This window comes from Myotis daubentonii, chromosome 8, assembly GCF_963259705.1.
Source record: "Myotis daubentonii chromosome 8, mMyoDau2.1, whole genome shotgun sequence".
Classification (NCBI taxonomy): domain Eukaryota; kingdom Metazoa; phylum Chordata; class Mammalia; order Chiroptera; family Vespertilionidae; genus Myotis; species Myotis daubentonii.
Window position 1 is genome coordinate 88015147 of NC_081847.1, and position 27740 is coordinate 88042886.

The following is a 27740-nucleotide window of genomic DNA, read 5'->3' on the forward strand; positions in this document are numbered from 1 at the left end:
CTGAAATTGTGTGGAAATCTAATTGTAGTGTTTGTTACCCTGAGATGGAGTATTTGACGGGAATTAACTTTTCCCCTTTAGAATCATCCTGCAGAACAGATTCTGAGCTGTTGTGTCTATGGGGGTTTCAAGTTGGAATTCATTCCCAGATAAAGGCGTGCCTATAGAATAATTTTTTTTTGAAGAGAGAGAGTGCCAGGAAATTAAAGAAATAATTGTTATAGATAATTGGGAAAAAGCCATTATCTTCTAGCAGTTTCCATCCACTACTGAGCAGTGTTAGTTGTGTGAAAGGTGGATCAGATGTTAGCCACAGATACAGAACTCTGTAGTCTCTTAAACTGTGTCCTAAAGAACTTGAATTTTGCATAGAATTGCCAGACTTAGTACCTAAACATACAGGAAGCTCAGTAAAACTTGAATCCTCTCTAATTGCCTATAAATATGAGATAAAGGGATAGTCATGGTAATATTTTTTCAATGTACACATACATAGGAAGCTAGAAATAATTCAGATAACTGTATCTTTATTTTTAATTATTAAATGTGGCAATTCTAATTTGGGATCAAGTTTAAAACCTTGGTATTGACTATTTGAACTTGCCCTTCCAAATAAAACAAATTCTCTGGTTGAAAAGAAACCTAGGACAAATTTGTTGTTGAGGTTAGTCAACAAGAACTTTTCGTGGGAGTCAGACCTCACATGAAGGGAGTGACAGTAATTGAGAGAAATGTCTTTCATTGTGTTTTTACATTTTATTAATATTCCTAGTGGAAATATAATTGTAAATGTAATTATGATTAATTTAATGTGATCACATTATCTCACCAGAGAAAGTCATGGAGATAAAATAGACGAATGGTATTCGTTACTTGAAACCAGTTTAGAATATTGGCATTATTCCTTCTTAATTTTCTGCATCACTCATGGAGTTTTAGATATTCTTAAATAGATGGGATGAACAAAGCACCTGAAATATTTCTAGAATCCCTACTGGAATAACAAATTATGACAGGCTGCTTGTCTAAGGTGAATTGATAACCTCAGAGAGACAGGGATGGTGGCAGGCAAACTTCATCTACTTTTCTGTGTAGCCAGCAGATAAATGATGGCAAATTTGTAATTTGATTTTAGTTTGGGATATTGCAAGAAAATCAGCAAAGACATCTAAAAATCAGAGTTTTTGATTAAAATCCTACTAATGTCTTAAGTCTGAAGAAGGGGATATATTTTCCAATTAGATGGACAAATAATACCCTGACTGATAAAACTCTAACCCCACCCCATCTTTAAAAGGTAGGCTGTATCAATGCGAACACTTTAAAATTTGAGTTTTTGAACCTTACATATAATGCAAATTTCATACCTCTCCTCTTAGAGTGATGGGATTATGGAGGTTTTCTCTTTCCCTACCTTGCTGGATTCATCCTTTAATGCCTTGTAAGAGAATAATGGCTTATTGTCAGGATACTCAAGCCAGGTGCAAACAAATTTAGACCTAGCTAATCATTTACTTTCTCCTACAGCATGTCACCCTTTTAAAATGGAATTCAAACAAATAAAAACAAAGATATAATTCATGTTTATTGTTGTAGTTGGGAGCGCTTAATTAAATTGAGGATACTGAAGAGGTCTCCAAATTATTTTATGATGACAAGTAGACTCAAAGCCAATATGTGGTGATATGGCAGTATTTTATTTTTATGAGGCATTCGGTTTTGAATTATAGTCCCCATTTTTAAATCAGAAACATCTTCAACTTCTGTAAAATGTGACTTTGTAGTTTATGTTTGTATGAATGACAAGAATAGTGAAAATTACTTCAATTACATCATGTTTTTCTTAGTGAGGATGATAAATCACCAGTTTATTTTTGTTGGTTGCTCCTCCAATAATTTAAAAATTAGTAACTTTAGTTAAGAAATCTATGAACCCGACAAAAAAATGTTGTTATATTGACCTCAACCTTTAAAAACTAAATTAAAATTACGTTGAAAACTATGTTGATACTTTGGTGAAATGTTATTTAAAAATCAATGTTATTAATTTTTGAATATTCAGAAGCATATTAGATATTCTGCAAAACACGCCTTGTACTCTGTGTTTAGGAGAAAATACCATGATTTGTCCTGTAGTTTTAGAAAACTTTTATTCTTTTCAGAACTCAATACCACTTAAACTAATCTAAATAAAATACACACAAAAGCTCTTTCCATGTTTGCATGAAATGATCAACATAGGTTGGTGAGCTGTTTATAAAACATTCAACAGACTTCTGAATGCCAAAGGCAAGGTCCAGAGATAAAATTTTACAGTTGTTTTTCCTGCGGAAAGATCAATGAAGTGGTCCAGGATCTCAGGTTTTACTCTACAAAAGGACCTGCCCACCAATATCTATCCCAAATGATCTTAAGGATCCCAGACAAATCCCAAAACCGGGTTCTAGAACTGACTTTGCCAGGGATTAGGACTGTCAGTCATGTCACTTAAACTCTTTGGATTTCAGTTTTTCATCTGAAATAGGACCTATTAAGCTAGTCAGGATTTCTCAACCTCCAAACTATTGCCACTGGGGCCTGGATAATCTTCTGTTCTGAGACCTGTCCTGTACATTTGCATTGTAGGCTGTTGAGCAGCATCCCTAGCCTGTATCCATTAAATGCCAGTCATATTTCCCCCTTCCAGGTAACAACCAAAAATGCCTCTGGACATTGCCAAATTTCCCCTTAGGGCAGCGGTTCTCAACCTGTGGGTCGCGACCCTTTTGGGGGTCAAACGACCCTTTCACAGGTGTCGCCTAAGACCATCAGAAAACACATATATAATTACATATTGTTTTTGTGATTAATCACTATGCTTTGATTATGTTCAATTTGTAACAATGAAAGTACATCCTGCATATCAGATGTTTATATTACGATTCATAACAGTAGCAAAGTGACAGTTATGAAGTAGCAACGAAAATAATTTTATGGTTGGGGGTCACCACAACATGAGGAACTGTATTAAAGGGTCACGGCATTAGGAAGGTTGAGAACCACTGGCTTAGGGGGAAAGGGAGGGGCACAGTCTTCCCAGTTGAAAATCACTGATCTAGATGACTATTCCCCAAAAGTTGTTCCAGTGTACACGGGTCCCATGAGAAGCTCTGAGAAAAAAAGAAGTGCTTCGTTAACTAAAGATTGGCCTTTCATTTCTCTTTGTCCAGGTCCTCCCCTTCTGCTTCAGCACTAGATCTGAGTCTTCTGAGAGCTTCTCTGCTCAAGCTATACTCTTTATTCTGGTGATCGCATCCACTCCCAGGATTCCATCTATGGGCGTGAATAGCAAATCAGGTTACTTTTCCCCTGCAATAAAAGTGGAATCATTTTTAAAGGTTGAGGTCAATATAACAACATCTATTCCATTCACATTCCATCTGTGTGCCAACTGCCAAACTCTAGCTGCCTCTTTGTAATGACTAAAGATCTCCACCCTGACATATTCAAGACTGAATATTTGTCTACCCTCACTGAGCCTGCCCTAACTTCCTCTCCCTCATCTCAGGCATAAGGACTATTACTTAACCCTGAAGCTGACACTTCCTTCCTTAAGTCCCTCACATGCAATCTACTTTGTTCATTTACTTTCAAATTATATTGGGTAACTATCCACTTTGTCTGATTGTAATGGCCACCATCTCAGTTCAAGCTAGCATCTTCTCTCACCTGGAGAAATTCAATATTCTCTCTGCTGGCCTCTCTGCTTTCACCACCAGCCCCGGTCCACGCAGCAGGGAGAGAAGTCTTCTTCATACAAATCAAGTCTGTTCCTTCCTGAAAACCTTTAAATGCTCTGTGATTCCAGTTAGGGTAATTGACCGTGATCTACAAAGCTCTATAAACTGGGTCCTATTTCTCATTCTACTCTCCTTTTGTGTCATTTCCCTTTTGCTTCCAATGTTCCAGACCTGCTCTCATTACCCTTGTAGAGAAATAGGAACTAACTCCTAGCAATGCCCTGTGTTCAGCCTAAATGATACTCCCTCCTCCTCCAATGACCATTTTGTCCTCATATTACATCTTTCTATGTAAACTTCACTTTTGTTTTAAACACCAATTACAGTTGTAATTTTATGTTTAGTTGCTTCATGATTTGTTCACTATGTCTTTTCCAGTAAGTAGTAAACGCCGTGGGGTCAAAAAAAATCATGACTCTGGTTTTTTTGTGTGTTTTTTGTTTTGTTTTGTTTTGTTTTGTTTGCGGGGGGAAGGTAGGTGGAGAATAATCACAATATTCTCATTTGAAAATTGTTCTCAGACCACACAATATACAAAAAGACAGTGGCACCCCAATTATTGTGAAACAATGGCTGTGAACCTACAAATACTTACTAATAGTTCCATAGCCTGGCTGTTGTTCCCTCTCCACTCTACCAGAAAAATAGCTCAGAAACAGTTTTCAGAACTCCTTTCTAACAGCTCCACTTTTATCCCAGGGGAAAAGTAATCTGACTTGCTATTCATGTCACAGTGACCCAGACAGGGCACATGTTTTAGGAAACGAAAAGACAGGTCACTTAACATGTAACATCTTTTTTTCTTTCTCAACTAGTTAGGCAGGCCTATGGCTACATGAAAATTAGATGCTTTTTATCTCAAATAGTTTATTTTTGCATGCTTGAATACTTTCATGACCCCAAGGCTTATTGAGTTATGATTGACATATATAACATAGTGTAAATTGAAGGTGTACAATGTGTTGATTTGATATACTTAGATAATGCAAAATGTTGACCACTATAGCTTAGCTAACACCTCCCTCACATCACATAATTACCATTTTATGTAATAAGAACATTAAAGTCTCTTAGCAACATTTTTCTTTATTTTTGCAACTTCAAGTATATAATGCCATATATCCACATAATCACCATGCTGTACATTGTGTCTGCAGAATGTATTCATCTTATAACTAGAAGTTTGTACTTTTTCACCATCTCCTCATTTTCCCCAAGCCCCTAGCCCCTGGTAACTATCGTTCTAGTCTCTACTTCAATGCTTTTTAAGATTCTACATATGAGTGATTCATACAGCATTTGTCTTTCTCTGCCTGACTTATGTCTCTTAGCACAATGCCCTCTAAGGTCCCTTCATGTTTTGATCACAACATCATATCCACAGCACCTAACTGGATCTTCCATTCATGCTTATGGAATAATCGGATACATTCTCTAACATAACTGCCCAATCTCTCCTGGCAATGCACGGTTCAGATAAGCATGTTCAAAATTCTGAGATTTGAGGAAAAAATATGTTTTCTAACTTAATTGATGAAGGAACTTCCCCCCATAATGCTAATTAATAGTTTATTGTAAAAAACATTGAGCTAGATTATCTGTGCCATCTCTTCCAGCTAATGACTCTATGGCAACTTATTTCAGAGGAAAATGCTCAGAAAAAAATCAATACCATGTGAATTTCAATTCAAATTCAAAGACCGATAAAATGTTTAAGACATATATTGAGTTCAAAGTGTTCTAATAATAAAACTGTTACCAGGGAAGCCTGAAGCTGTAGGAGAGAAGTTCAGTCCTGAACTAGAAACTCTCATTGGATCATCTCTCCTCAGAACTGGGCAGGTGAACCTAATGTTCGCATTGTTTACCTGCCTGTTGACAGTGTGTAGCTATTAGGGCCCAGCCATTGTGGCAATGGGACCAGGTCCTCAAAAAATAGGAGCCAGGACTCTCGGATTCAACACTTGGCTTTGTTTTCTATAAGAGAATCAAGCACTCAGAGTACTGGTCTACCAGTGAGCTTCTGGCAGAGTTTTTGAGGGCAAATATGATAAACATAAGATATTTTTAAAAGCTTACAAAGTATTATAAAAATGAATGAATTTTCCTAATCATTACCAAAACTTTATACCCATCAGATTATAAAATATATGTGTTTGCTTTTATTAAATTTAATTTAAAAAAGTGTGAAATCATTGATGGTGATCAAACATCATGAAAGTAAAAGCTAAATGGAATGTTCATGTGATTTAAAAGAAAATGGATTCCTTTCTCACTGTTTTCAGTGAAACAGTCAGATCTGGCTTACTCGGATACCCACATCTTATGCTAACATCAGAAATAGATGCATAGTCTCCTATCTTTTCCTTTTTTTATTTTTTTAATTTTTTTATTGATTAAGTTATTACATATGTGTCCTTATCCCCACGATACCCCCTATCCCCACCACTCATGCCCTCACCCCCCTGTTGTCTGTGCCCATTGGTTAGGCCTATATGCTTGCATATAAGTCCTTTGGTTGATCTCTCCCCTTTATCCCCACCCTCCCTTACCTTCACTCTGAGGAATATCTTTTTCTTTAATTTGGAAAACTTACACAGAATGAAATAACTGAGCCACATCATGATGTCTGTTGAGTGCCAACTCTCTGTGCGGGGCCTGAGGTCAGTGTGTTGCATCCATTATCTCGTGAAGTAATCACAGTGTCCGGGAGGATATTTGCAAGCCTTTGAATCACACCAGGCAGCTTCCCCTCTGAGCCTGGGAGGTGGTAAATGTCACCTTGCCCCTTCTGAGTCAGGCTGTCTCCCAGAACTCTGAACTGCACGAATCTAGATTTGTGAACTTCAAAAACCTTCCTAATTTGGAGCAGCATTTGGTGTGTTTAAATATATGGTGAATTGTCATTACTCACAGATTCTGTATTTGTGAATTCACCTTCTTGCTAAAATGCATGTTTAATGCCCCATTCAATGCTTGCAATGCTTTTATGGTCATTCGTGAACATGTTGAATACATGAGCAGCCCAGTGCTCACAAACTCAGCTGATATGGGACAAGGAGACACGCGGCCTTGTTCCAGCGCTCAGACCGTAAATGAGGGTCCTTTCCGTGATGTATGTGTTTTGTGCCAATTTTGTTAATTTTTGTATTTTTTGTTGGTGGTTTTACTGTATAAAGTGACCCCTAAATGTGGTGCTGAATGATGTCTATGCTCTTACTGCTCAAAACGCTGTGATGTGCCTTTTGGGGGAAATATGTGTTGATCATACTCCAATTAGGCATGAGTTATGGTGCTGTCGGCTGTGAGTTCAATTTAATGAATCAACATTATTATTAAATAAGGTGTTTTTAAACAGAAACACACATAAAACAAGGTTTTATATTAATTGGTTGATAAAAATGTTGTAACCAGGGGGAATACAGGAATCTAATCCTGTATTTCCTTTACAAGCAATACTTAGTATTCTCTAATTCAGTGTTTGTGGCAACTTCATAAACTACAACTTCCCCAAACAATGAGGATCAGCTATATCCAGAGACACCATCGAACTTGACTTTCTTAACTGATGGTTTGATGTCTGATAATCTGATTACTCAGCTTTTGAATTGAGATTGGGAAATTAATACAAGACCTCAAATGCCAACTTTTAAACTGATGGAACTTTTATGAAGAAGCCATTAAGGACTGAAATGAAAGATTTATATGAAAGTTCTCATGAACCCTAACTCTCTGAGGAAAATGATCTCAGTATAATCTCTCTGATGCTCAGCAGTCCTATTTTTTTACTTGAAGCATGTTGTCTTCCTGAATAGAGAGAAAGAGAATAGAAATTCGAAATATTCTAGTTTACAAGGTTTTTAAAAATGTGCATAAGGCATACTGCCGTGTACAACTCAAACCAACTTTATGAGAAATGATGAACTCTTTACATTTAAGCCATGCTAACAAAAATCCATGAAATCCCCAACTGTTTCCATTCTAAACTCTCACATAAAAGGTGAATTCATGACAGTCAATTAGTTTATTAAGCACAGAAAGGGCATATTGAGACACTACTGTAAAGTGACTTTTTAAGTTGTAAGTAAAACTATGATACAGAAAGTTCTGACCTGTCATTACTAGCCCCATTTCTTTGTAGTAAATGTAAAATTATTTCAAGGAAATCCTATGTCTTTCATTTATAATCAGAATCTTTTAACAAGATAGTGCCATTAAAAACTTCTGGGGAGTCCCCTGTCTCCCGGATATTCAATTTATAACACAAGCGCTAATTATTTTTCCAATAATAATGAATCAACAATAATTTACTTAACTATAGGTGAATGTCTTTTCAAAAAAGCAATGATTCTTAGATAACTTGTAGATAGTGTTTTGATTTTGAGTCAAGTATTGGGTTGGTGGTTATATTCATTTTTTAGCTCATTTATCTTTTACATTGAGGATTATTTATCAAAATTTTGAAATTTGGAAGTCCACAAATGGTATAGGATGTTATTAATTAGGCAACATTTTCTTTAATACTAGTGCCCTGGTGCACAGATCCGTGCACATTGAAAGGTAATTAATTAGAAGGTGGCTGTTGGGGCAGGACTGGGCAAGTCGTCCAGACATGCCCTGGAGCCAACCTCCTTCCGTCCCTCCCTGGCCGGCCACAGCTGGGGCAGCGCCAGGGTTCGAAGGGTGTCTGAAGTGAGCAGGGGTCTCTGGCAGGTGACGCACCCCAGAACCAGAGAGGAGGGAGCCCAATTCTGGGGTGTGTCACCTGGGAACTGCCACTGCCAAGTCACCACAGCTCAGCAGCTCCTGCATTGAGTGTCTGCCCCCTGGTGATCATTTCGCATCATAGCTACCGGTCTATATATAGATTTCAGTAGTACAATCCTATTAATAAAAGCCTATGTGATCATCACGCCCTCACGCCAAGACGCCCTCATGTCGCAAGGAGCGATCATGAGGAGGCTGCGTGTGCAGCAGCTACGTGCGGGTGGGTGGGGCTGCATGTGCACGTGGGTGGACGGGGGCTTGGCACTGCGTGTGCTGTGTGGAGGCGGGGCCCACGGCTCTGGCCTACCGCTTTGGGGCAATCCATTGAGGACCCTAGATGGGTGAGCAGGGCCTATCTCTTTGAGGTGATCAGTCACGGGGCTCCCACACTGTGAGAGGGCACAGGCTGGGGGGCCCCCTCCCGAGTGCATGAATTTCGTCCACTGGGCCTCTAGTGATATTATAAGCATTTACTCTGTGTCAGGCACTGAAAGGTTGCTTGGTACGTTGTATATGTTTTCTTTAATTATGACAGTAACTGTATCCAATAAGTATTATTCTCATTTTACAGAAAAAAAAACATTGACGTGCAAAAGGCCTAAACATTTTGCTCAAGGGGTATAGAAGGCTAATATAAGTTATTAAAGAAATACTTTCAAACTTAGGTCTGGGAAAATATCCAAAGTCATTGCTTTCTGCAACTAAATTAATTTATAAATTAATTTATAAATAAAGTTGTAGTCTAATATTTATTTTTTATAAATGTGTAGCTTTAAATGATAAACATGACATAGAACATGGTATTTCTTTTTTATAAATCTTTATTGAACGTATTACATTATGTCCCCTTTTTTCTCACATTGACCCCTTATAGCCCGCCCCCACGCCCCACCCCAGGCCTTCACCCCCCTATTGTTCGTGCCCATGGGCTATGCATATATGCATACAAGTTCACTGGTTGGTCTCTTCCCACCCACCCACCCCACCCGCCTTTCCTCTGAGATTCCACAGACTGTTCCATGCTTTCATGTCTCTGGATCTATTTTGTTCATTAGATTGATCACTGATTTGGGTTTAAAGAAGATAATTTAGAAGGTCAATTAGCTATTCTTATTTACATAAGCAAATTACCAAAACTGTCTTATTAGTCTATTATTTTTTGCCTAAATATTGTCTACCATGTAGTACTGTTGCGACACAAGACAACATTCATATCAGGACTCTATGACTCTCTTTCAAACCCATTGGCTGCTTTTAAATGGGATTCATACACTCTCGACAGGTTGAAAATTAAGTGTGCTTTATAGATAGCTTCTTAAAGGGAATGGAGGTAAATCGTGAGTGATAGGTGCCAAACAGTTCATCTTTCATAGCACCAAATAAATCGCCTTTTTTAATAAAGCACAGCTTTCTCTGGTTCCTGTCCCACTGGAATTCTTATAGAACTAAGCAGCATTCCTCCTCCCCTCCCTCTTTCTAGTCAAGATGATAGCAAAATGCTTTTTTAAAATTCAGATAAAATTCATATAACTTCAATTCTCCCTTTTAAAATGCACAGTTCAGTGCTTTTTGGTTATATTCACAGGTGGTACCACCACCACCATGTAATTCCAGAACATTTTCATTGCCCCAAAGGGAAACCTGTACCCATTCCCAGTATTTCCCTCTTCACTTCTCCCCCTACCTGCTGCCAAACTCTAATCTGCTTTCCTCTCTAAAGGTTGGCCTATCTAGATATTTCATATAAGTGGAATTATACAACATGTGGCCTTTTGTGTCTGGCTTCTCTCACTTAGCATGACGTTTTCAAGGTACATGCATGTTGTACCATGTATCAGTACTTCCTTCCTTTTTTGTGGCTGGATAGTGTTCCATTGTGTGGATAGACCACACCTGTTTATCCATTCATCAGTTGATGGGCATTTGGGTTCCCACTTTTGGCTGTTTTGAATAATGTCACTCTGAAAGCTATTGTATAAGATTCTGTGTGGGCATAGCTTTCATTTATCTTGGGTAGATAATTTAGATCTTTCTTCTCCGTTTTCATTGCTTTGTTCTCAGTTTAAGCCATACCCAGAACAACAGGAACTCTTCACATCCTTAACAGAGATGGAAAAACACTCGGCTGCCATGTCTCCCTAAACCTGATCTCCATTTGCCTGTCTTTTCCCAGAACCACCCATTGGCCAGATGCACCCCCCTCATGGCAGCGTCACTCCTCAGAAGAACAGCAACCTGCTGGTGATCATTGTGGTCACCGTTGGCATCATCACGGTGCTGGTGGTGGCGATCGTGGCCGTGACTTGCACCCGACGCTCTTCAGCCCAGCAGAGAAAGTAGGTAACAGCTGGTTCCCAAAGGGAGAGAAGTCCACGCTTGACCCAACTACCATCCTTTTGAGTTCTATTTTTGAAGGCTCTCTTCCTTGCTCTTTCATAATTCACACATATTCCTTATCTCCTGGCCTGGGCAAGACCTTGCCTTTTGTCCAGTCCAGGCCCATTAACTGAACTGGGTGAGGGCTAGACTTGCAGACTGAATAGTAGAATCCTGCAGATCCGCTTTGCATTTCTGTTTTATTTTACTTCTTGAGGCCAGATTCTTTCTTTCAAGTGACAGCAGGTGTTCCCGAAGTCGCACTTAGAGAATGGGCTTCACCATGTCCCTACTTATGGCCTTCTCTGCAATTATCTATAAAGGGGTGAAGATGCGTGTTCCTCTAAAAGTGTTTATCACTTTTGGCAAGGAGGCCGGTAGGCAGTTAACCAATGCTTGTCGCATGAATAACTATCTGCAGAATACCAAACACAATGCAGTTGCAATACTAGAGAGTGTTTATTTTGGAGGCAGAAGTTAGGGAGGAGGAGAGAGTCAGGAATTCAAGATGGTTCCTATTTCCTGGCTATGCTGATTCCAGAAAATAGTAATAATTGAGGGGTTTTAAAGTATTTTCATATTATGCAGCTCTAGGTTCTAGCACAAGCAGAGCTTGAGACATCAAAGTACAGAGTGTAGAGTGGAAAGTTGTTTTAATTCCACTCTTCCTCTTCTAGCAATGCCCCCTAACCAGCATATTAACCTGGTGCCAGCCAGTCCGTAGTGGGAGTCAGCAGTAACCTCCTGGTTGTTCTCTGCATCCTTGCCAGTTTAGTACTTTTTCATCCTGACTGTCTTACTGGATTGGCTATCGTAGGCTCTTCCCTTGTTATTTTTTTTCTGGCATGGCATTTCTCAGTACTGAGGAGCAAATGTTTAACCTCCTAAATGAAGTCTACTCCACTTTAACTACTATATATAGGTCACTGCACTGATTTTCAAAGTTTTAAGAGAGATTCTCTAGCAAATAATTTTCCCTCTTCCCTTGCTAATACCTCAGCCTTTCTCTCTGGACAAATCCTGTGACTTTACTTGTTGATCTGTAGTGACTCTTCCAGCATCTTGAAGTGAGGTGATTAGAAACAGGATAGGAATATGTACATATTGAAGAATGTTACATATGAGGATATAGATGCAGTCTTTGTATTTAATGTATATCTATGCAGGGAAAATTTGGTATCTAGCTCCATCCATCTGACTGACTATCTTGAAGCTGGTGTGCTGGTGCATTGTGTCCAAACAAGAAATTAGAAAATTGAGCTTAATAAGACCAGTCTTACACATGAGCATTCTGGGAATTGATGGTCACCCACAGAGTTTCCGGAGTGCTGGGCACTTAGTAAGGCTCTGGGGTGGGGGTGGAGGGGGGAGAAAGGTACTTGAATAAAACATTAAACAATCTCTTGGTCCAGCATTCCTGAGAAAGGGGTTGTGCAAGTGTAGATTGGTGGGACATCATGGCATTGGGCATCTGAGGCAGAGCTGAGGAAGAGCCACAATAGGGGAAGTGGGGAGGATACCATACCCAACTTAGCCTGTGTCATGATAGTTTTAAAAACATCAGTGAATTCACAAAATTAAATTTGCTAGCTCAAACATCTGTAGCATGGTATTTTGTGTTGTTTTCCATTTTTATCGTTGCAAGAAGGATATTTGAGGGTGATATTGACCTAATGAACTGGAATACTGGACATATTTTGTTCATCCGCAGAGAAAATGCCAGTCTTCTCAATGTGCAACAGTGGGATTTGATACTATTTAGAGAAACTCTCAAATTATCTTAAATTCCACACTAAGCATCTTGGTAAGAACTTAAAGATTTTATTTAGAATGAGTAGAGGCTGAGCTCTGTATATGACTTGTTTTTAAAATTAAGGAATGAACAAAAGAACAAACCATTCCATTAATAATTGAAAACCCAAAGAAAGTAAATTGTGAGTTCCTGCACTTGCTGCCTCCTTTTCCTCCCAAAGTCTCTCGGTATTTATTTGGCACATTTTCACCATGTTTATGCATATACCTTTCTTCAGTCACAGACCATTGCCGTTCATTTTTTTCTCTTTGTATATGTTAACAGAAAAGGGAGAAAAAAGTTTCTCCTTCTATTAAATTAGTTTTTCTTGATTTCATTGAGGACTCCTATCCCACCACCATTGAGCCTTTTAGAACAAATTAAGTAATGCAGATGAAAGCAAAATCAATTCCAATTTGAAACAGAAATATTGCCCCTTATAGGGCTCTCAGGAAAAAAAAAAAAAAGGGAGTTTAATGTAATTAATAAGGTGAAATAGGGAACCAATTCATGGACTTCTTCATTATCTCTCTATCTGGAAGTGTTGAGAATGTAAGTTTTCTTGGGGGACGTGAATTACATTCAAATTGATTTGAAACATATGTGTGTATACTATCAGTAATATCTCATTCAAGTCAATGCCTATGCATTTTATTCATGGTTAATCATATTCATATAGTTTATCATATAGACCTTATATATAATAATGAGGTCTGTTATCTGATTGACTCACATTCTAGTTTGTAAGATTTTATTTGTTACGATATAAAATAACTAACAGAAGTTAGAACCCAAGATCTAGTTCTGATTCTACCACTCATGTAATTAAATCAATGGTATTTAATTAAACCTAAGGGCAGAGCTAATTCCTCTTAGTTTCCTCAAATGAGAAATAGGACTAAATACTTTTTATCATCCCCTCTACCTATAAACACTGAAATTCCCCATCAGATACTACTATATTATAGAAACACATAGCAGCATTTAGCTTCAAACAAATATGAAATAAAAATAATTTTTTATTTCTTCTTAATTATTAATTTAAAATGATGTGCTACTTTGAAGAGATTCCTTTTACACATTTAGAATTAGTGAGATTATAGAATGTCATAATATAGAAAAAGTATTTTATGAAAGCTTTACTTGATATGGGGTGTTCTGTGTTTTTATTAAAGCCATAACATTTTTCTGGCCAAAATATACAACATGGTTTGATAAGTCATAATGTATCCATAGGTACTAAAGACAATGTATTTGACATTGAGAATATCCTGGGAATCCAAGGCACATAGTTATCACATATGTAGATGATCAACAATTTGTCTAAATACATTAAATTTGAATATGTAAATAAAATGTAACACCTCCTATTTAATTTGTCAGGCACACAGCAAGTTTTCCATATTAGCATGCATTCAAATCCTGACCAAAATAATTACTTTCATTACTCAGGATCAAATGTTTATACTCTTAAAGGAAATCTACTCTATCTTAACTACTCTAGGTCATTTGCACTGATTTTCAAAGTTTTAACATTTTTGTCATTTTTCAGTATCTATCACACAGAGATTTTTAACTCTCAACCACTTAGCACCCCAAAATATCTTAATTCCATCTCAAAAAATCCAGGTTTATTTGAGAATCTAAGGCACATTTTCCCTTGGTTTCTAATACATTTTTTGTTTTTAATAGCAGCTAGTAGAATAAAAATAATCTCTACAGAGAATTAGAAACCTTTGGGCAGGATTTGGATGGAGGGTTCAGGGCAGGTGTTTATACTTCCCAACATATTCTTCCTACTTAAACTACAATCATTTTCCACCTCCGTTCAGGTCTTCTTTCTGCCTGCAGCCCTCCCTAAATTCCCAGTGGGCAGTGTTCCCACCTCAATCTCCTTTCAGATCTTGGACACATGGTTGTGTGTCCAAGAGAATTAGTACAGAGCTCTATGACTGCCTCTTGTGAACAATTTGAGCAAAGGATTCCTAAGCACAGAATGGGAACTTGAACTTACTAATTCATTATAATGTGGCAAAAGGACCTCTGAAATGATACTAGTCTTGTATTTCTTGGAAGGGCACATTCAAATAAAATGTATACTCAATCAATGTTGGTTCTTACCTATTCACTTCCCCAGCATACCGATTAAAAGTGAAAAGAAAAGAAACTTCTTTTGTAATAATCGGTTATATGCAGGGTGAGCCAATAAAGAATCAAGGAAGAACCTAGCAAAGAATATTTTTAAGCCCTGACCCGTGTGGCTCAGTTGTTTGGGTGTTGTTCCTTGCATCCAAAGGTTGCCGATTCAATGCCCAATCAGGGCACGTGCCCCAGTTGCTGACTCGATCCCCAGTGGATGTTTCACTCTCACATTGATATTTTTCTCTCTCTATCTCCTTTCCTCTCTCTCTAAAAATCAATTTTTAAAAATCTTAAATACTTTTGTCAATAATAAAAATTCTTATTATTTAATTCAAGTAATTACTATGTGCTGAGTATGTGATCTGCATCATACAAAGTAACATCTGATTAATGTTGAGTCCTGAGCTATAACTCCTTCTGCAGGTCCCCACAGACTTACTTTTATTATTAAAAAATGTTTCTATTGAAGGCACAGCCTCCTGTGATTTGGCCCCCTCTGCTTTTTCAGCTTTCCTACCTACCATGTCCCAGTGCAAGCTCCTTAGTCCACGAACACAGAAATTCCCAGGAGCCATGCCATTCTTCATATATTTATTAAGCTCCCAATGTCTCATCTATCTTTGCATTTCCAGTACTTAGCAGAGTTCTTGACACATAGTCAAAGAGGGGCAATTGTCTGGAGTCGGTATGACCTTGCTGCCAGGAAGTCAGCAAAATGCAGGTGCTTTGGGGGGAAATATTAGAGCAGGAAACACTGCCTTGTTTTTCTCATAAACTACTAGGTAGATAGTAAGACTGGGGTTCTTTGTGTTTTACACTCATCAGCATGCTTTGAGAAAGACAAAGGAAAGACTATTAAGGAAAATGTAACCGATCACCCCATTAAACACTTATTAATTACCTAATACGGGCAAGCATCTTATTCAGTAGTTGGGAAAACAGAGCCACTCCCCGTGGCCTTGCAAGGTTACAAAGAGTTTTCCCTGAGAGTGGTTTGTCTGACCCGTTTAGCGATGATAAAAACAGTTGTTCTTGCAAAGCCCTGCGAGTGAAGGATGTGAGAAGGTGGTACTTCTCCGGGCTTGTGACCAAAGTTAGATTTTAACTGTCTGGAGTTTGCCTTATGAAGAGATATTATTATTTTAAAAGTAGGAGAACCGACAAGTGGAGATTTTTAAAAAGTCTAAAGCTGTAGAACAGAGGTTGAGAACTCTCTAGAAAAGGCCCAATAGTACCTACTTTAGGCTTGGCGGGACCTGTGGTCTTTGTTGCACCTATTCAACACCACACTGCGAAGTGAGTGAGCTCCGCAGGGCTCCAATAAAACTTTATTTACAAGAGCAGGCAGTGGGCAGGTCTGCCTCCAGGCCATCGTTTACTCACCCCGGCTGCAGAGAATGAGCATCCTGCCACTTTCCTTAGCATGCAGAGAATATTTGAATCTCTCTAGGCCCAAGGAGAGACAGCTACTGAAAAAATAAAACTTATGATTGCAAAATTCTTTTTTTAAATATATTTTTTATTGATTTCAGAGAGGAAAGGGGAGAGAGAGAGAAATATCAATGATGAAAGAGAAGCATTGATTGGCTGCCTCTTGCAAGATGCACACTGGGGATTGAGCCCTCAACCTGGGCATGTGCCCTGACTGGGAATCAAACCATGACCTCCCAGTAAATAGGATGATGCTCAACCACTGAGCCATGCCGGTTAGGCCAAAATTCTTATTGAGTCAAATAAGAGGCATTTGAATCACACTCCCAAGGGTGTTCTTCTCTTCTCAGAAGGATGGGTCTTACTGAGTTTGAATCCAGACACTCAGTGGCTCTAAGGGGAAGGCGTTTTCTTCTCTTAAGAACGTCCCCATGTGATCTTTTGTCCACAAAGAGCAAGCTTCCGGATCGCACGTTAAATTATACAGCGAAGGTGTAGACCTCCTTCGAAGCTTCTACCTTGGCTGTTGGCACAGACTCTGGCCTTTTTATTTCTATTTGCCTTTTCAAAGCAGTTCCTTCCTTTACCTCCTAAGCAGATGCTGCAGTCAGTTACCTTATGCCTCGCTCCAAAGACTGGCATATGGCTCCATCGAAGCCATTGTCAGCTTGGGCTCGGATTTGCAGCTGGGGAAGCTGAAGGGAGGTGCGCCCTGGCAGGCCCCCGAGACCCTGGGGATTCAGCACCACATCTCCTGCCACGTGGTGACGCTCCTGGGAAAGGGGGAAAGGCGGCCAACACCAGCCTGCCAGTTCCTGGCTTTCACAGGTTTCCTCCTGGGAGTGCTTCTGCTTCCTTCCCCGGCTTCTAACTTGAATTGACAGAGAGGAGAGAGGGCCATTGAGGCGAGGCTCTCACATTGGCCTTCTAATTCTGTCCCATAGGAAACGGGCCACCCACAGTGTTGGCAAAAGGAAGGGCAGCCAGAAGGACCTGCGGCCCCCTGATCTTTGGATCCATCATGAGGAGATGGAGATGAAGAACATCGAGAAGCCATCAGGCACCGACCCTACCGGGAGGGACACCCCCATCCAAAGCTGCCAAGAGCTCACACCAGTCAGTCACAGCCAGTCAGAAACCCAAATGGGGAGCAAAAGCACCTCTCATTCAGGTAATTCTCTCCTCTGCCATCAGAAAAAGAACCCCTCAGGGTGTTCTCCACTCCCTCTTTTGTGGAGGTAACCTTCCCACGAATTCGCAGTTATTTGCCAATAGTTCAAATAATCTGATATACATGTGGTTGATTAACCTGGTTTACTTTCTATCCCATCATCCTGTTGCCTGCTTTTTATGATTGCCATGCTATTTGAAACTTCTAAGAGGTAGGAGGTGATACCATTGGGAAACATTGAAATGTGACGCTTCAATGAATTGATTGCATTTTGTTAAATCAGCAATAAAAGCTGAAGCTATTGTACACTTCTTAGTTCCCTGTGTCTGTGGGTAATTGGAAGTTGATTATAAATTTGTTGTCAATTCCTTGCTTTAAAAAATCACATCAAGGACACTTGAAATGTGAAAACATTGACAATTCTGTTTCTTTGCCTCGATTACCATGAAGATCAACTCCCATCCCCATGCAATCATGTGATATGATCACTAGCCTAGTTCGATGAAGTCTATTTGATGGCTCTGTAGGTGTACAAAGTGATCTTAAGAAAACCCCCAATGTTTAATAAAATGATACAGAACAATCCGTGTTCTGGTATAACTGAGAAATCTAGAGAGTTGGTGGTAAGGTATTTCACTTTCTGTGGGTCCTCATGTTTTTGAAATGCTTATGGGGAATTGAATAATTAACAAGTGCTCTCATCAGAAAATCTCTTCATATACTCATGATATGTTTGTAGAATGAGTAGCTGTGGTTTTTAAACCAAATAAAAATATTTTAGTTGTGTAAATGTGTAACTGAATAACTATACTTTCTCAGCTTTGGACTGTTTAACAAAGACTTCAGTTACTGATTTTCAATGATAAGTTTTTGAGTATTCCTTTTCTAGACCTTAAATAATATCTCACGCAGAGTCTCTAAATTTGCTGTCACATTCAGTTATTAAATGCATTTTAGTTCCCTTAAGCACTACAGTGTGACACTTGAAGATTCCTCCTTGTGGCCAGCTAGACTTTTGGCTCTCAAGGCTGAGGTCATAATTTGTTCTTTAATCCTCTAGCATCGTAGTGAGATTGAGTGATTAGAGTGGGACAGTCTATTTCAGACACACATTTACCTATTCCTCCTACTTACCTCTTCGTCCTGGCTATGTTATTTTCTGGGTAATGAGGTTAAGGTGAATTTTATTAATGAGGGTATATTGCTTGGGTCACAAGACATTAGATGTTACAACTTAATACATTAAAATGAAAAAGGCATTGGTGTGTCTGGCTAGAAATGATATAAAGAGTTGACTCATTGAAGAAAGTGTGTCTCTCAGGAGTATTGTTTTTCTTTTAGGTCAGGACACTGAGGAAGCAGGGAGCTCCATGTCCACTCTGGAGAGGTCACTGGCTGCACGCCGAGCCACCCGGGCAAAACTCATGATTCCTATGGATGCCCAGTCCAACAATCCTGGTGAGTCAAGATGGGTGCCACACCGAGGAAATGAAGTGGGTTCTTTTTGTATCTTTTCTATATCAATTATCAAAAAGTGATTAACATTTTCTCTGATCTTTCTGGGTAAATGGACTTAATGAAGAATGACTAAAACCGTATTATTTATAATTAGAAGTCAGAATTTTCACTCTGTTATTGCATTTGTTATATACAATGAAATGTTCTGGCAAATAACCTGCTACATATTTAAGAAATTGTATATATTGACATAAAAAGAGTTGAAATTTATGTCAATATTATTGGACTTATTCTAATGATCACCTTCATAGGTTTTTTAAATTATGTAATAAGTACAATTTTTAAACTTAAATAATCTAGCACCCTTGAAGCAAGTATTGAGAGATACTCATTCACTATCCCCTTCTTGTTGAAGTTTTCTGTCATACTCCCATATTTATTGAAGATATTAGTATCTGGGGACCCCTTCCTTTCAATTACCTCTATGATCAATCTTGGTAATTACAATACCCATGCAGACAATCCATCCAGTGCCCTAGACTGTTAGTTCCCTTATGTTACCTGCAATGATATTGGTTCTCTCCCACTGCAACATATCAATTCCATGTCACACACTAAAGCAATAATCACACCCCCTATAAAATGTCAGTTTCTATCATCTGTTTTTCCAGCACCTTATTACTTTCTTGCTCACTTATTTGATTTCCCCCTTGCCAACAATTCTTCAATTTCACTGTGACCTCCAATCCATTAACTTTGCCACGTTTCCAGTGTTCCTCACCACATCATGTACTCATTTTCATCCAAACTCGGTTTCTAATCCATCATCATTTATTATTTTTAGTCCTTTGCAAACACCCTCATCTCCTTTGGTCCTCCTTCCCGATTGTGTCACCTGAAAAAACACAACCCTGTTTAAATCAGCTTCTCTGCCAACTCTTACCACATACCCTAATAGCTGACTCCAGAAAAAAAAATCATACCCTGCTTACTGGGTATTTATGGCCACAAATCCAAGGTGGGTTGCCATCTATTTGGAAATGCCACTGCGTTTCTGTAGTCATTCATTGTCTCACTTTGTAAGATGAATGTCTTATATCTGTTCTCACTTTTCAGACTCCTGATACCTATTTCCTTGGTTCTTATTTCAGTAAGAAAAGAGAAGCAATCAGAAATCATATCCTTATCTTTCCATCAAATTGAGTCAATCTATTTGTACTTTTACCTAAGGCTGGTTCTTTCTCTTGTGGATATCCCTTTCTTACCCACTTAGGGACTCTTCTGTCCCCCTCCCTCCCTTTTCTGTAGCATCAGTTTCTCCTCCAAATGATAACTCCAATAAGCATACAAATATTGTCTCACAACTCCTGTTTTACATAGCACCCTCCCTTGATACCACTTTCCCCTCCACCTGAAGCTCCACTCCTCTCCTTGCTTGAAAAGCTCCTTTAAAGTTGTCTATACTTTCTTTTGTCCTCTTTTAATCTTCCTTATTCATTTTAAGGCCTTTTTTCCAGTCCCTCTCCATTGAAACATGGTTGCCAAGGTTATCAATAATTTCCACATTGATCAAACGATCAGTTCTCAGATGCTCAGGAAAATTGGACACAGCTTCTCACTCTTTGCTCTGAAATATGTTTTGAGTTGAGTTGTAGTATACTAAATGCTCCTGCTTCCTTCCTATCCCACTGGCTGCTCCTTCTCAGTATCCTTCACTTGTTCCCCCTCTTCTTCCCAATCCCAAGAGTCAGAGTGTGCACTAGGACTTGGTCTTCAAGCTTCTCTCGTCTATCTACACTAGCTTCTCAGATGATCTAGTACCAATGGCCTTAATGCCATGTAAATGCACATGAATCCCAAATGTCATCACCAGCTTAATCTCTTCCCAGAGTCCACATCAACTTCTATACAAATGCTCACTCAACATCTCCAAAGGGCTATCTAATAAGCAAGCCATCTATGTTCAAAATGAAAACCTTGCTTGTCCATAATTCCTCTCCCCAACTTCAAATTCAACCCTCCTACTATTTTCCCCATTCAATACATGGTACCACTATTGATTCATTTACTCTAATTCAACTTTAGTTTCATTTTGATTATCTCACACTCCAAATTTAATCTTTAGTTCTTGCTTCCAAAACTTGTCCCAAATCTAACCACTGCTTTCCATTTTCACTGCTCTGCCCATATCCTACACACCACTATCTATTAAAGATAACAGACTATAGCTATAAGCTTGTAACTACTTTCTTCCCTTTAGCTCTTGAGCCTACAGTAAGTTGACTTCTCATTAGCCTTTCAATATACAAACATTGAAAGGTATTCCTTGTGTTACCCGTCTTGACTTCCATCACATATAGAACAAAATCCTACGTTTTTACCATGTCTTACAAGGTACCATGTGATCCACCCTCTGGCCTTATCCCTCACTTCATCTCCTGCTACTCCTGTCTGTAATCCATTTCAGTCACATAGTCCTCTTCTTTGTTTTTTGGACAATAATGCACCTTCCAACTCGGGTTTTTCACTTGCTGTTCTCTTTGCTTGGAATCTCTTTTCGTAGATATTTATATGGTTATTCCCTCATATCGTTCAAGTCTGTATTCAACTGCCACTACCACAAACAGGACTTCCCTGACCATTGCCTAACATAGCGTCTTTGGTCATTCTGCTTCATTTTCCTTTATTGTGTATGACCATCCTACTTACATGTTTGTGTTTATTTATTATTTGTTTTCCATATCTTAATGCAATCTATATGAGAGCAGAGATTTCACCTGTTCTGATTACTTTGTGTCCTCAATAACCAGAACAGAGCCTGGCACATGGTAGGCACACAATTGATACAATTCACTCAAGTGAATGAATTAATGGTTGCTTCTTTCTATTTGCTATACATCATATCTCTTCTATACATCATATCTCTCATTGTACCATAGTAAGTGCAAAAACATATATGGAATTTATAACAAATGCCAAGTGTTCAACTCATGGGGTAGACAGTATTATTATTCCTGTTTTACTGATGAGCAAACAGAGGTTTGGAGAGTGTAAGAACATAGCTTGCATTCACACAGTGAGTGAGTGTCAGAGCCAGACTTTGGACACAGAGGTCTGGCTTCAGAGTTCTACACTCTAATCACTATGCTCCCAGCTGTCATATTCTGTGAAGCCATTGTTCTTTTTTCCCATTCATTTCACTACAGAGAGAGACTGTGTACATGTAGCTGCCCCTATTGTTTCTCCCTCCAGTCACTTTCCTCTCGTCACTGAGTTCTATCGGTGCCAATCTAACTTAGCTTTCTTTTCAAAAATCATTGTTTCAGAATCTTTGTGCGCCTTTCTGTCCCACATATAACTTTCACATCCAGCAAGTTCCTATTCCCATTGACTTTCCTTCCACAATAGCTTTTGAATCCCTGGCTACATTCCCATTCCCAAGAGTCATATTTTTATTCTATTCATTATGGCCTCACACCTGAACTGTCCAAACAGCTTCATAATTACTCTTCCTATCTCTAGTGTGTCTTCCAGACTCTTTTGCATCCCTCTTACCAGATTTCTTCCTAAAACGACTTAAACATTCCATTCCATTCCATACATCTCCCCAATGGCTCCCCAGTGTCTACCAAGATAAACAAGTACAAACTCCTCAGCATATCAGGTTTGAGTCTGCATTCCTAGGTTCCTGTGGCTCTGCCCTTCTCTGTTATGCATACCCTAGTCTCTTACTGAGCTAGACTAATTGCCAGTCCACTAATATCCATTGCCTTTTATTTGCTTTTCCTTCTGAACACGTTTTTCCTTTTGGAATGACCCAGTGCCTAACGCTACCTAACAAAGTTCTGTGCATCTTTCAAAGATGAGAGCAGATACTGATTCCAGATCTCATACATTCTCTCTTTTCTGATTACCTCGTTCAGAAATGATCATTTCTTTTCTCATATTTGAATAGCACTTTTATACCACTTTTGTGGCATTAATTATGGTATACAAGCTCTGCCCCATCTTCTTAGGTAATCAAGTCCAAATCATCCCTCCTCTAACAGGTTGTGAAGTACATGAGAGGGAACAAATTACCTAATTCATCTTCATATTCACACACTGTATGGCTCAATACCTAGCACAGAAGTAGTGCTTGCTAAATATCTGCTACATGACTGCATGAAATCACAACCCTGCCAAGATGCATATTTACAGTTTGATCAGCACAGTTATCTAGGGCCTCATCAATCACATCAGTTGCAAAAGGCCTATTTTATTTATCAAAAAGCTTAAAAGTTTACTTTAAAATCAATTTTGATTATATGTTGAAGTCATTTCCTTTTGTTGAATAAAGCTTCGCCAACACAGAGCTTGGAGATAACAAAGAATTTATGTGTCAAAGTAACTTCAAAGATATATATGTTTAAAATCATATACATGCATTATATTATAATTTTTACGATAATAAAAATAAATAAATTACTAGTCATGTTAGGGCCACCGTTCACGTAGAGTAAGACTCGAGGAAAAAGAGAAGGTTTGTTTTTATAGTCACAGAGCAATTCAGAGCTTGAGGTGACAACATGAGGCAACAGTGCAGTGAATAGACCCAGCACAGGTTTAGGGTTCTGACTCTTAGAGCCTTAGTTTCCAGACTCTCTCTCAAAAGCGTTAAATTCTTTCACAGAATTAACAGAAAATTCTCATTTCTTCAACCCACTCTATACAATAGATTCAGTTTCTGAACAACCCAACATTTTTAATGCCATTGTTCTGGCTTATGAGAAAAAATAAGAAAAGAAAGTTAAACAAAACCCAGGGAGCCTTAAGGTGGTCCTATGGTGGCTTGATTAATCATGCCTTTGTTTGAAACCCTGGGAAGTTTTAAACTTCAGGATAATGCTTCTTAGTAGTCAGATGCTGGAGGAGTGGATTGTCTTTTCTAAAATGACTAGTGAAGGAGTTCATGGAAAGAGGTAAGTAAAGAACCTACACGATACTGTGAAGAGCATGCATGGATTTAATGATGTGAAAATATAGCCACTTCCATGGCCAGTCATGTGAATACATAGGATTAAAAAATTAATATCTTTGTGTTGCAGCTGTCGTGAGTGCAATTCCTGTGCCAACCCTAGAAAGTGCCCAGTACCCAGGAATCCTTCCGTCTCCCACATGTGGATACCCCCACCCACAGTTCACACTCCGGCCTGTGCCATTCCCAACGCTGTCAGTGGACCGAGGTTTCGGAACAGGAAAAAGTCAGTATAATGTATTTCCTCTTGATTTTGTTTTTGTTTTTTAATGGGAACCAATGAATAATACCATGGGGTATCTTGTCAAAGGTGTAGCATTTTGATGTTCTTATCTCTTAGAAAGATTGACTTACCCATGACCTGGGTAGGAGAATTTTTTTCCAACATAGTCATTCCTTTAGAATCCTACTTCATGCTTTTGGACTGATTTTCTAGGATCTCTTTCCAGAGTACACTTAATTGACAATATAAGGAATGATGGGAAGCAAAGGTTCAATGTTTCAGGAAAGAGACGCTTTGATGGGTGCTTGGAATTTTATTTAGCACAATGTCCTCATGGTCCATCCATGTTGTCACAAAGGGCAGTGCATCCTTCTTTCTCAAGGCTGAATAAAAATTCGTTGTACATATAGTACCACATCTTCCTTATTCATTCATCCATTGATGGACACTTAGCTTGATTTTACATCTTGGCGATTGTGAATGATGCTATGATGAACAAGGAAGTGCAGCTACCTCTATGAGATAGATATTTGTTTCCATTGGATAAAGTATTTCCAGAAGTGGGATTGCTGGGTCCACTGGTAGTTCTATTTTTAATTTTTTAGGAAACTCCATACTGTTTTCCATAGTATTTACACCAGTTTGCATTCCCACCAGCAGTGTCCCATCACCAACATGTGTCATCTTTTGTCTTTCGGATGAGACCCATTCTAAAAGGTGTGAAGTGATATCTCATTGTGGTTTTGATTCGCATCTCCCTGATGATTGGTGATGCCAAGCACCTTGTCATGTACCGGTTGCCCGTTTGTGTGTCTTCTTTGGAAAAATGTCCATTCAGTACCTCTGTTCACTTTTTAAATATTATTGAATGTATTATTTTTGCTTTTGAGTTTTATGAGTTTTGTTGTTTGTTTTGTCTTTTAACAATTGGTAGTTTTGTAGTTTTGTTTTGGTTTCTTTTCTTTATTGATTAAGGTATTACATATGTGTCCTTATCCCCCCATTGCCCCCCACTCCCCCACATGCCCTCACCCCCCCTGGTGTCTGTGTCCATTGGTTATGCTAATATGCATGCATACAAGTTCTTATGAGTTCTTAAATATATTTTGAATATTCACCCCTTATCAGATAAATGGTGTCCAAATATTTTCTACCACCCCTTACATTGCCTTTTCATTTTGTTCATGGTTTCCTTTGCTGTATCGGAGCTTTGAAATTTGGTGTGGTTCCTCTTTTGCTTATTGTTGCTTTTGGTGCCTTTACATTTAGCGTCAAATCTAAATAACCATTGCTAAGACCAAGGTCAAGGAGCTTACCCTTATATATTCTTTTAGGAGTTTTATAGCTTCAGGTCTTAAATTTAAGGCCTTAATCCTTTATGAGTTGTTTTGGTGTTTGGTGTAAGATAGGGGTCTGGTTTTATTTTTTTATGTGACAATTTTGTTTCCTCAGCACCATTTATTAAAGAGAGTAGTCTTTTTATATTGTACAGGTTGGAAGCAAAAGTAGGTTTACAATTGTGAATATACAAAATACAGTTTATTTTGTATTATTTATTAATTATTGTATTATTTTTCATATGAACAGCTCTAAACCTAATTTTGTCCCACCCTGTATAATCTTGGCTCCTTTGTCACAAATTAATTGGCCATATATGCATGGGCTTATTTCTGAACTCCCTATTCTATACCATTGATTTATATTTTATGCCCACACCATACTATGTTGGTCACCATAGCTTTGTAATATAGTTTGAAATCAGGAAGTGTGATGTCTCCAGTTTTGTTGTTCTTTCTTAAGGTTTATTTGGCTGTTTGGGTCTATAGTTTTTAGGAATTTTTTTATTTGTGTGAAAAATATCATTGAATCTGTAGATCACCTTGGCTAGTATGGACATTTTAATGATATTAATTCTTTTAATTGATGAGCACAGATTAGCTTTCCATTTGTTTGTATCTTCTTCAATGTCTTCTATCAACATCTTATAGTTTTCAATGTATAGATATTTCGCTTTTTAACTAAATTTGTTCCTAAGCATTTATTTTGATGCTACCTTCAATGAGATTATTTTCTTAATTTTTTCTCAGAATTTGTGTGGATGTATGGAAATGCAATTAATTTGGGGCTATTGATTTTTTTATCCTGGTAGTAGTATTTCATTTGTTTGAAGAAAGGTGGGAATGGAGAGACTCTCAAGCTATTATATATACCCTGATGATTTTTCCTGTACCATTTGACTTTTTTCCCTTCAAGCACATTTTAAAATCGATTTTATGGCTTTCTTCTCTTAGTTAAGAACAGGTGACTCAGCAGCTCATGTGAAATAGGATGTTTTGTAATAGAGAAGATGGTAACAGCAATAAAATATATTTGTGAAGTAAGCTATATCTCTGACAAATCATAAATTGTTAGATGCAGGAAGGTTAGAATTAAAAGGCATCAAAAATCTGCCAAGAGAGAATTGGGTTTATTTTCCCTTTTCTCACTGCACATCATATCTACAGAATAGAGTTGTGTGCAGAAAACTTGAGAGAAAATAGTCCCTCAAACCATGTTGGAGGGAATTAAATGAGAAAAATGTGGGAAGTCCCATAACTAAAAATTTCTAAAACCCAGGATAATTAGGAAGGTAATTTCAGTCAAAGAATTCAGAACCACAAGTCCCCTTTTCAACTTTTAAAATGTCCTCTCCCCAGCAGAAAAGAGAGTTAGTTTTAGTTTAGTTTTCTCTTTGGATCATTTCCTACTACTTTCTTTTGATTTCATTTATGTTCTCTCACTTTGTGTAGGAAGGATGTATAGAATGACCTTTATCTGTTCACTCCAGCAAGACGGGTATAAGCCAAAGTTTACTACTTTTTTTAAATTAAAAATTAATTTTTATTTATTCATAATGTATTCCTATAATTTCTTTTCCTTAGTTAAAGGCATAGCCTCCTTTGGAAAATCCAGTGACCCGTTTCTTCTTTTCCTTCTCTCTTGATTTGGTACAACATGCAAAACTGTCGCATTGAATCATGGGGGAAATGACTCCAAAAGTGAGAGTTCAATGAAAAAGAAAGCAATAAAAGAACTAGTACACAATTTGTTTTTGTTGGTGGTTAGAGTCTCATGAGCCACCCTGGTGCAGGACTCGGATAGTGTGGGAAGCTGCGCATATGTGGAAGCAGAGATACCTCTGTGTCTGCCATTCAATTTTGCTGTGAATCTAAAACTGCTCTAAAAAATAAGCTTTATTAAGAAAGGGAGAAATGATTAAGGAAAGAAAGGAAGGAACAAAAAAAGGAAGGAAAAAGAAACTTTAGTCCCTGTGTAGATTTTATTTTGTTAATTTGTTTAAAAGTAGATATAATTGAAAAGGTAGTTATATAACTTTTAAATAATATAAAATAAAATAATAACAATTATATAAAGTTATATAAATAAAGGATTCTTGACAGAGTGCTTTTGAACCTCATCTAAAATCAAACGCATAGACATTCTTCTATTCCTAGATGTCATGGATTTTAAAAATATGTCTTCAGTCATTCGTCAAGGACTTTTGAGCAGAACTATGTGCAGTGCCAAAGGAATGGGAACAAATA

At 38.2% G+C, this 27740-nt stretch overlaps 1 protein-coding gene across 1 annotated transcript in view; it reads left to right on the forward strand.

Moving 5' to 3' along the window:
• Window positions 1–27740, forward strand: part of DCC (DCC netrin 1 receptor) — a 576336-nt gene that overhangs the window by 515462 nt on the left and 33134 nt on the right. Inside the window, exons 23-26 of the mRNA XM_059704942.1 lie at window positions 10720–10882; window positions 17232–17458; window positions 18800–18916; window positions 24004–24159. Of these exons, the coding sequence (XP_059560925.1) occupies window positions 10720–10882; window positions 17232–17458; window positions 18800–18916; window positions 24004–24159 (663 nt within the window). The remainder of the gene's footprint in view (window positions 1–10719; window positions 10883–17231; window positions 17459–18799; window positions 18917–24003; window positions 24160–27740) is intronic.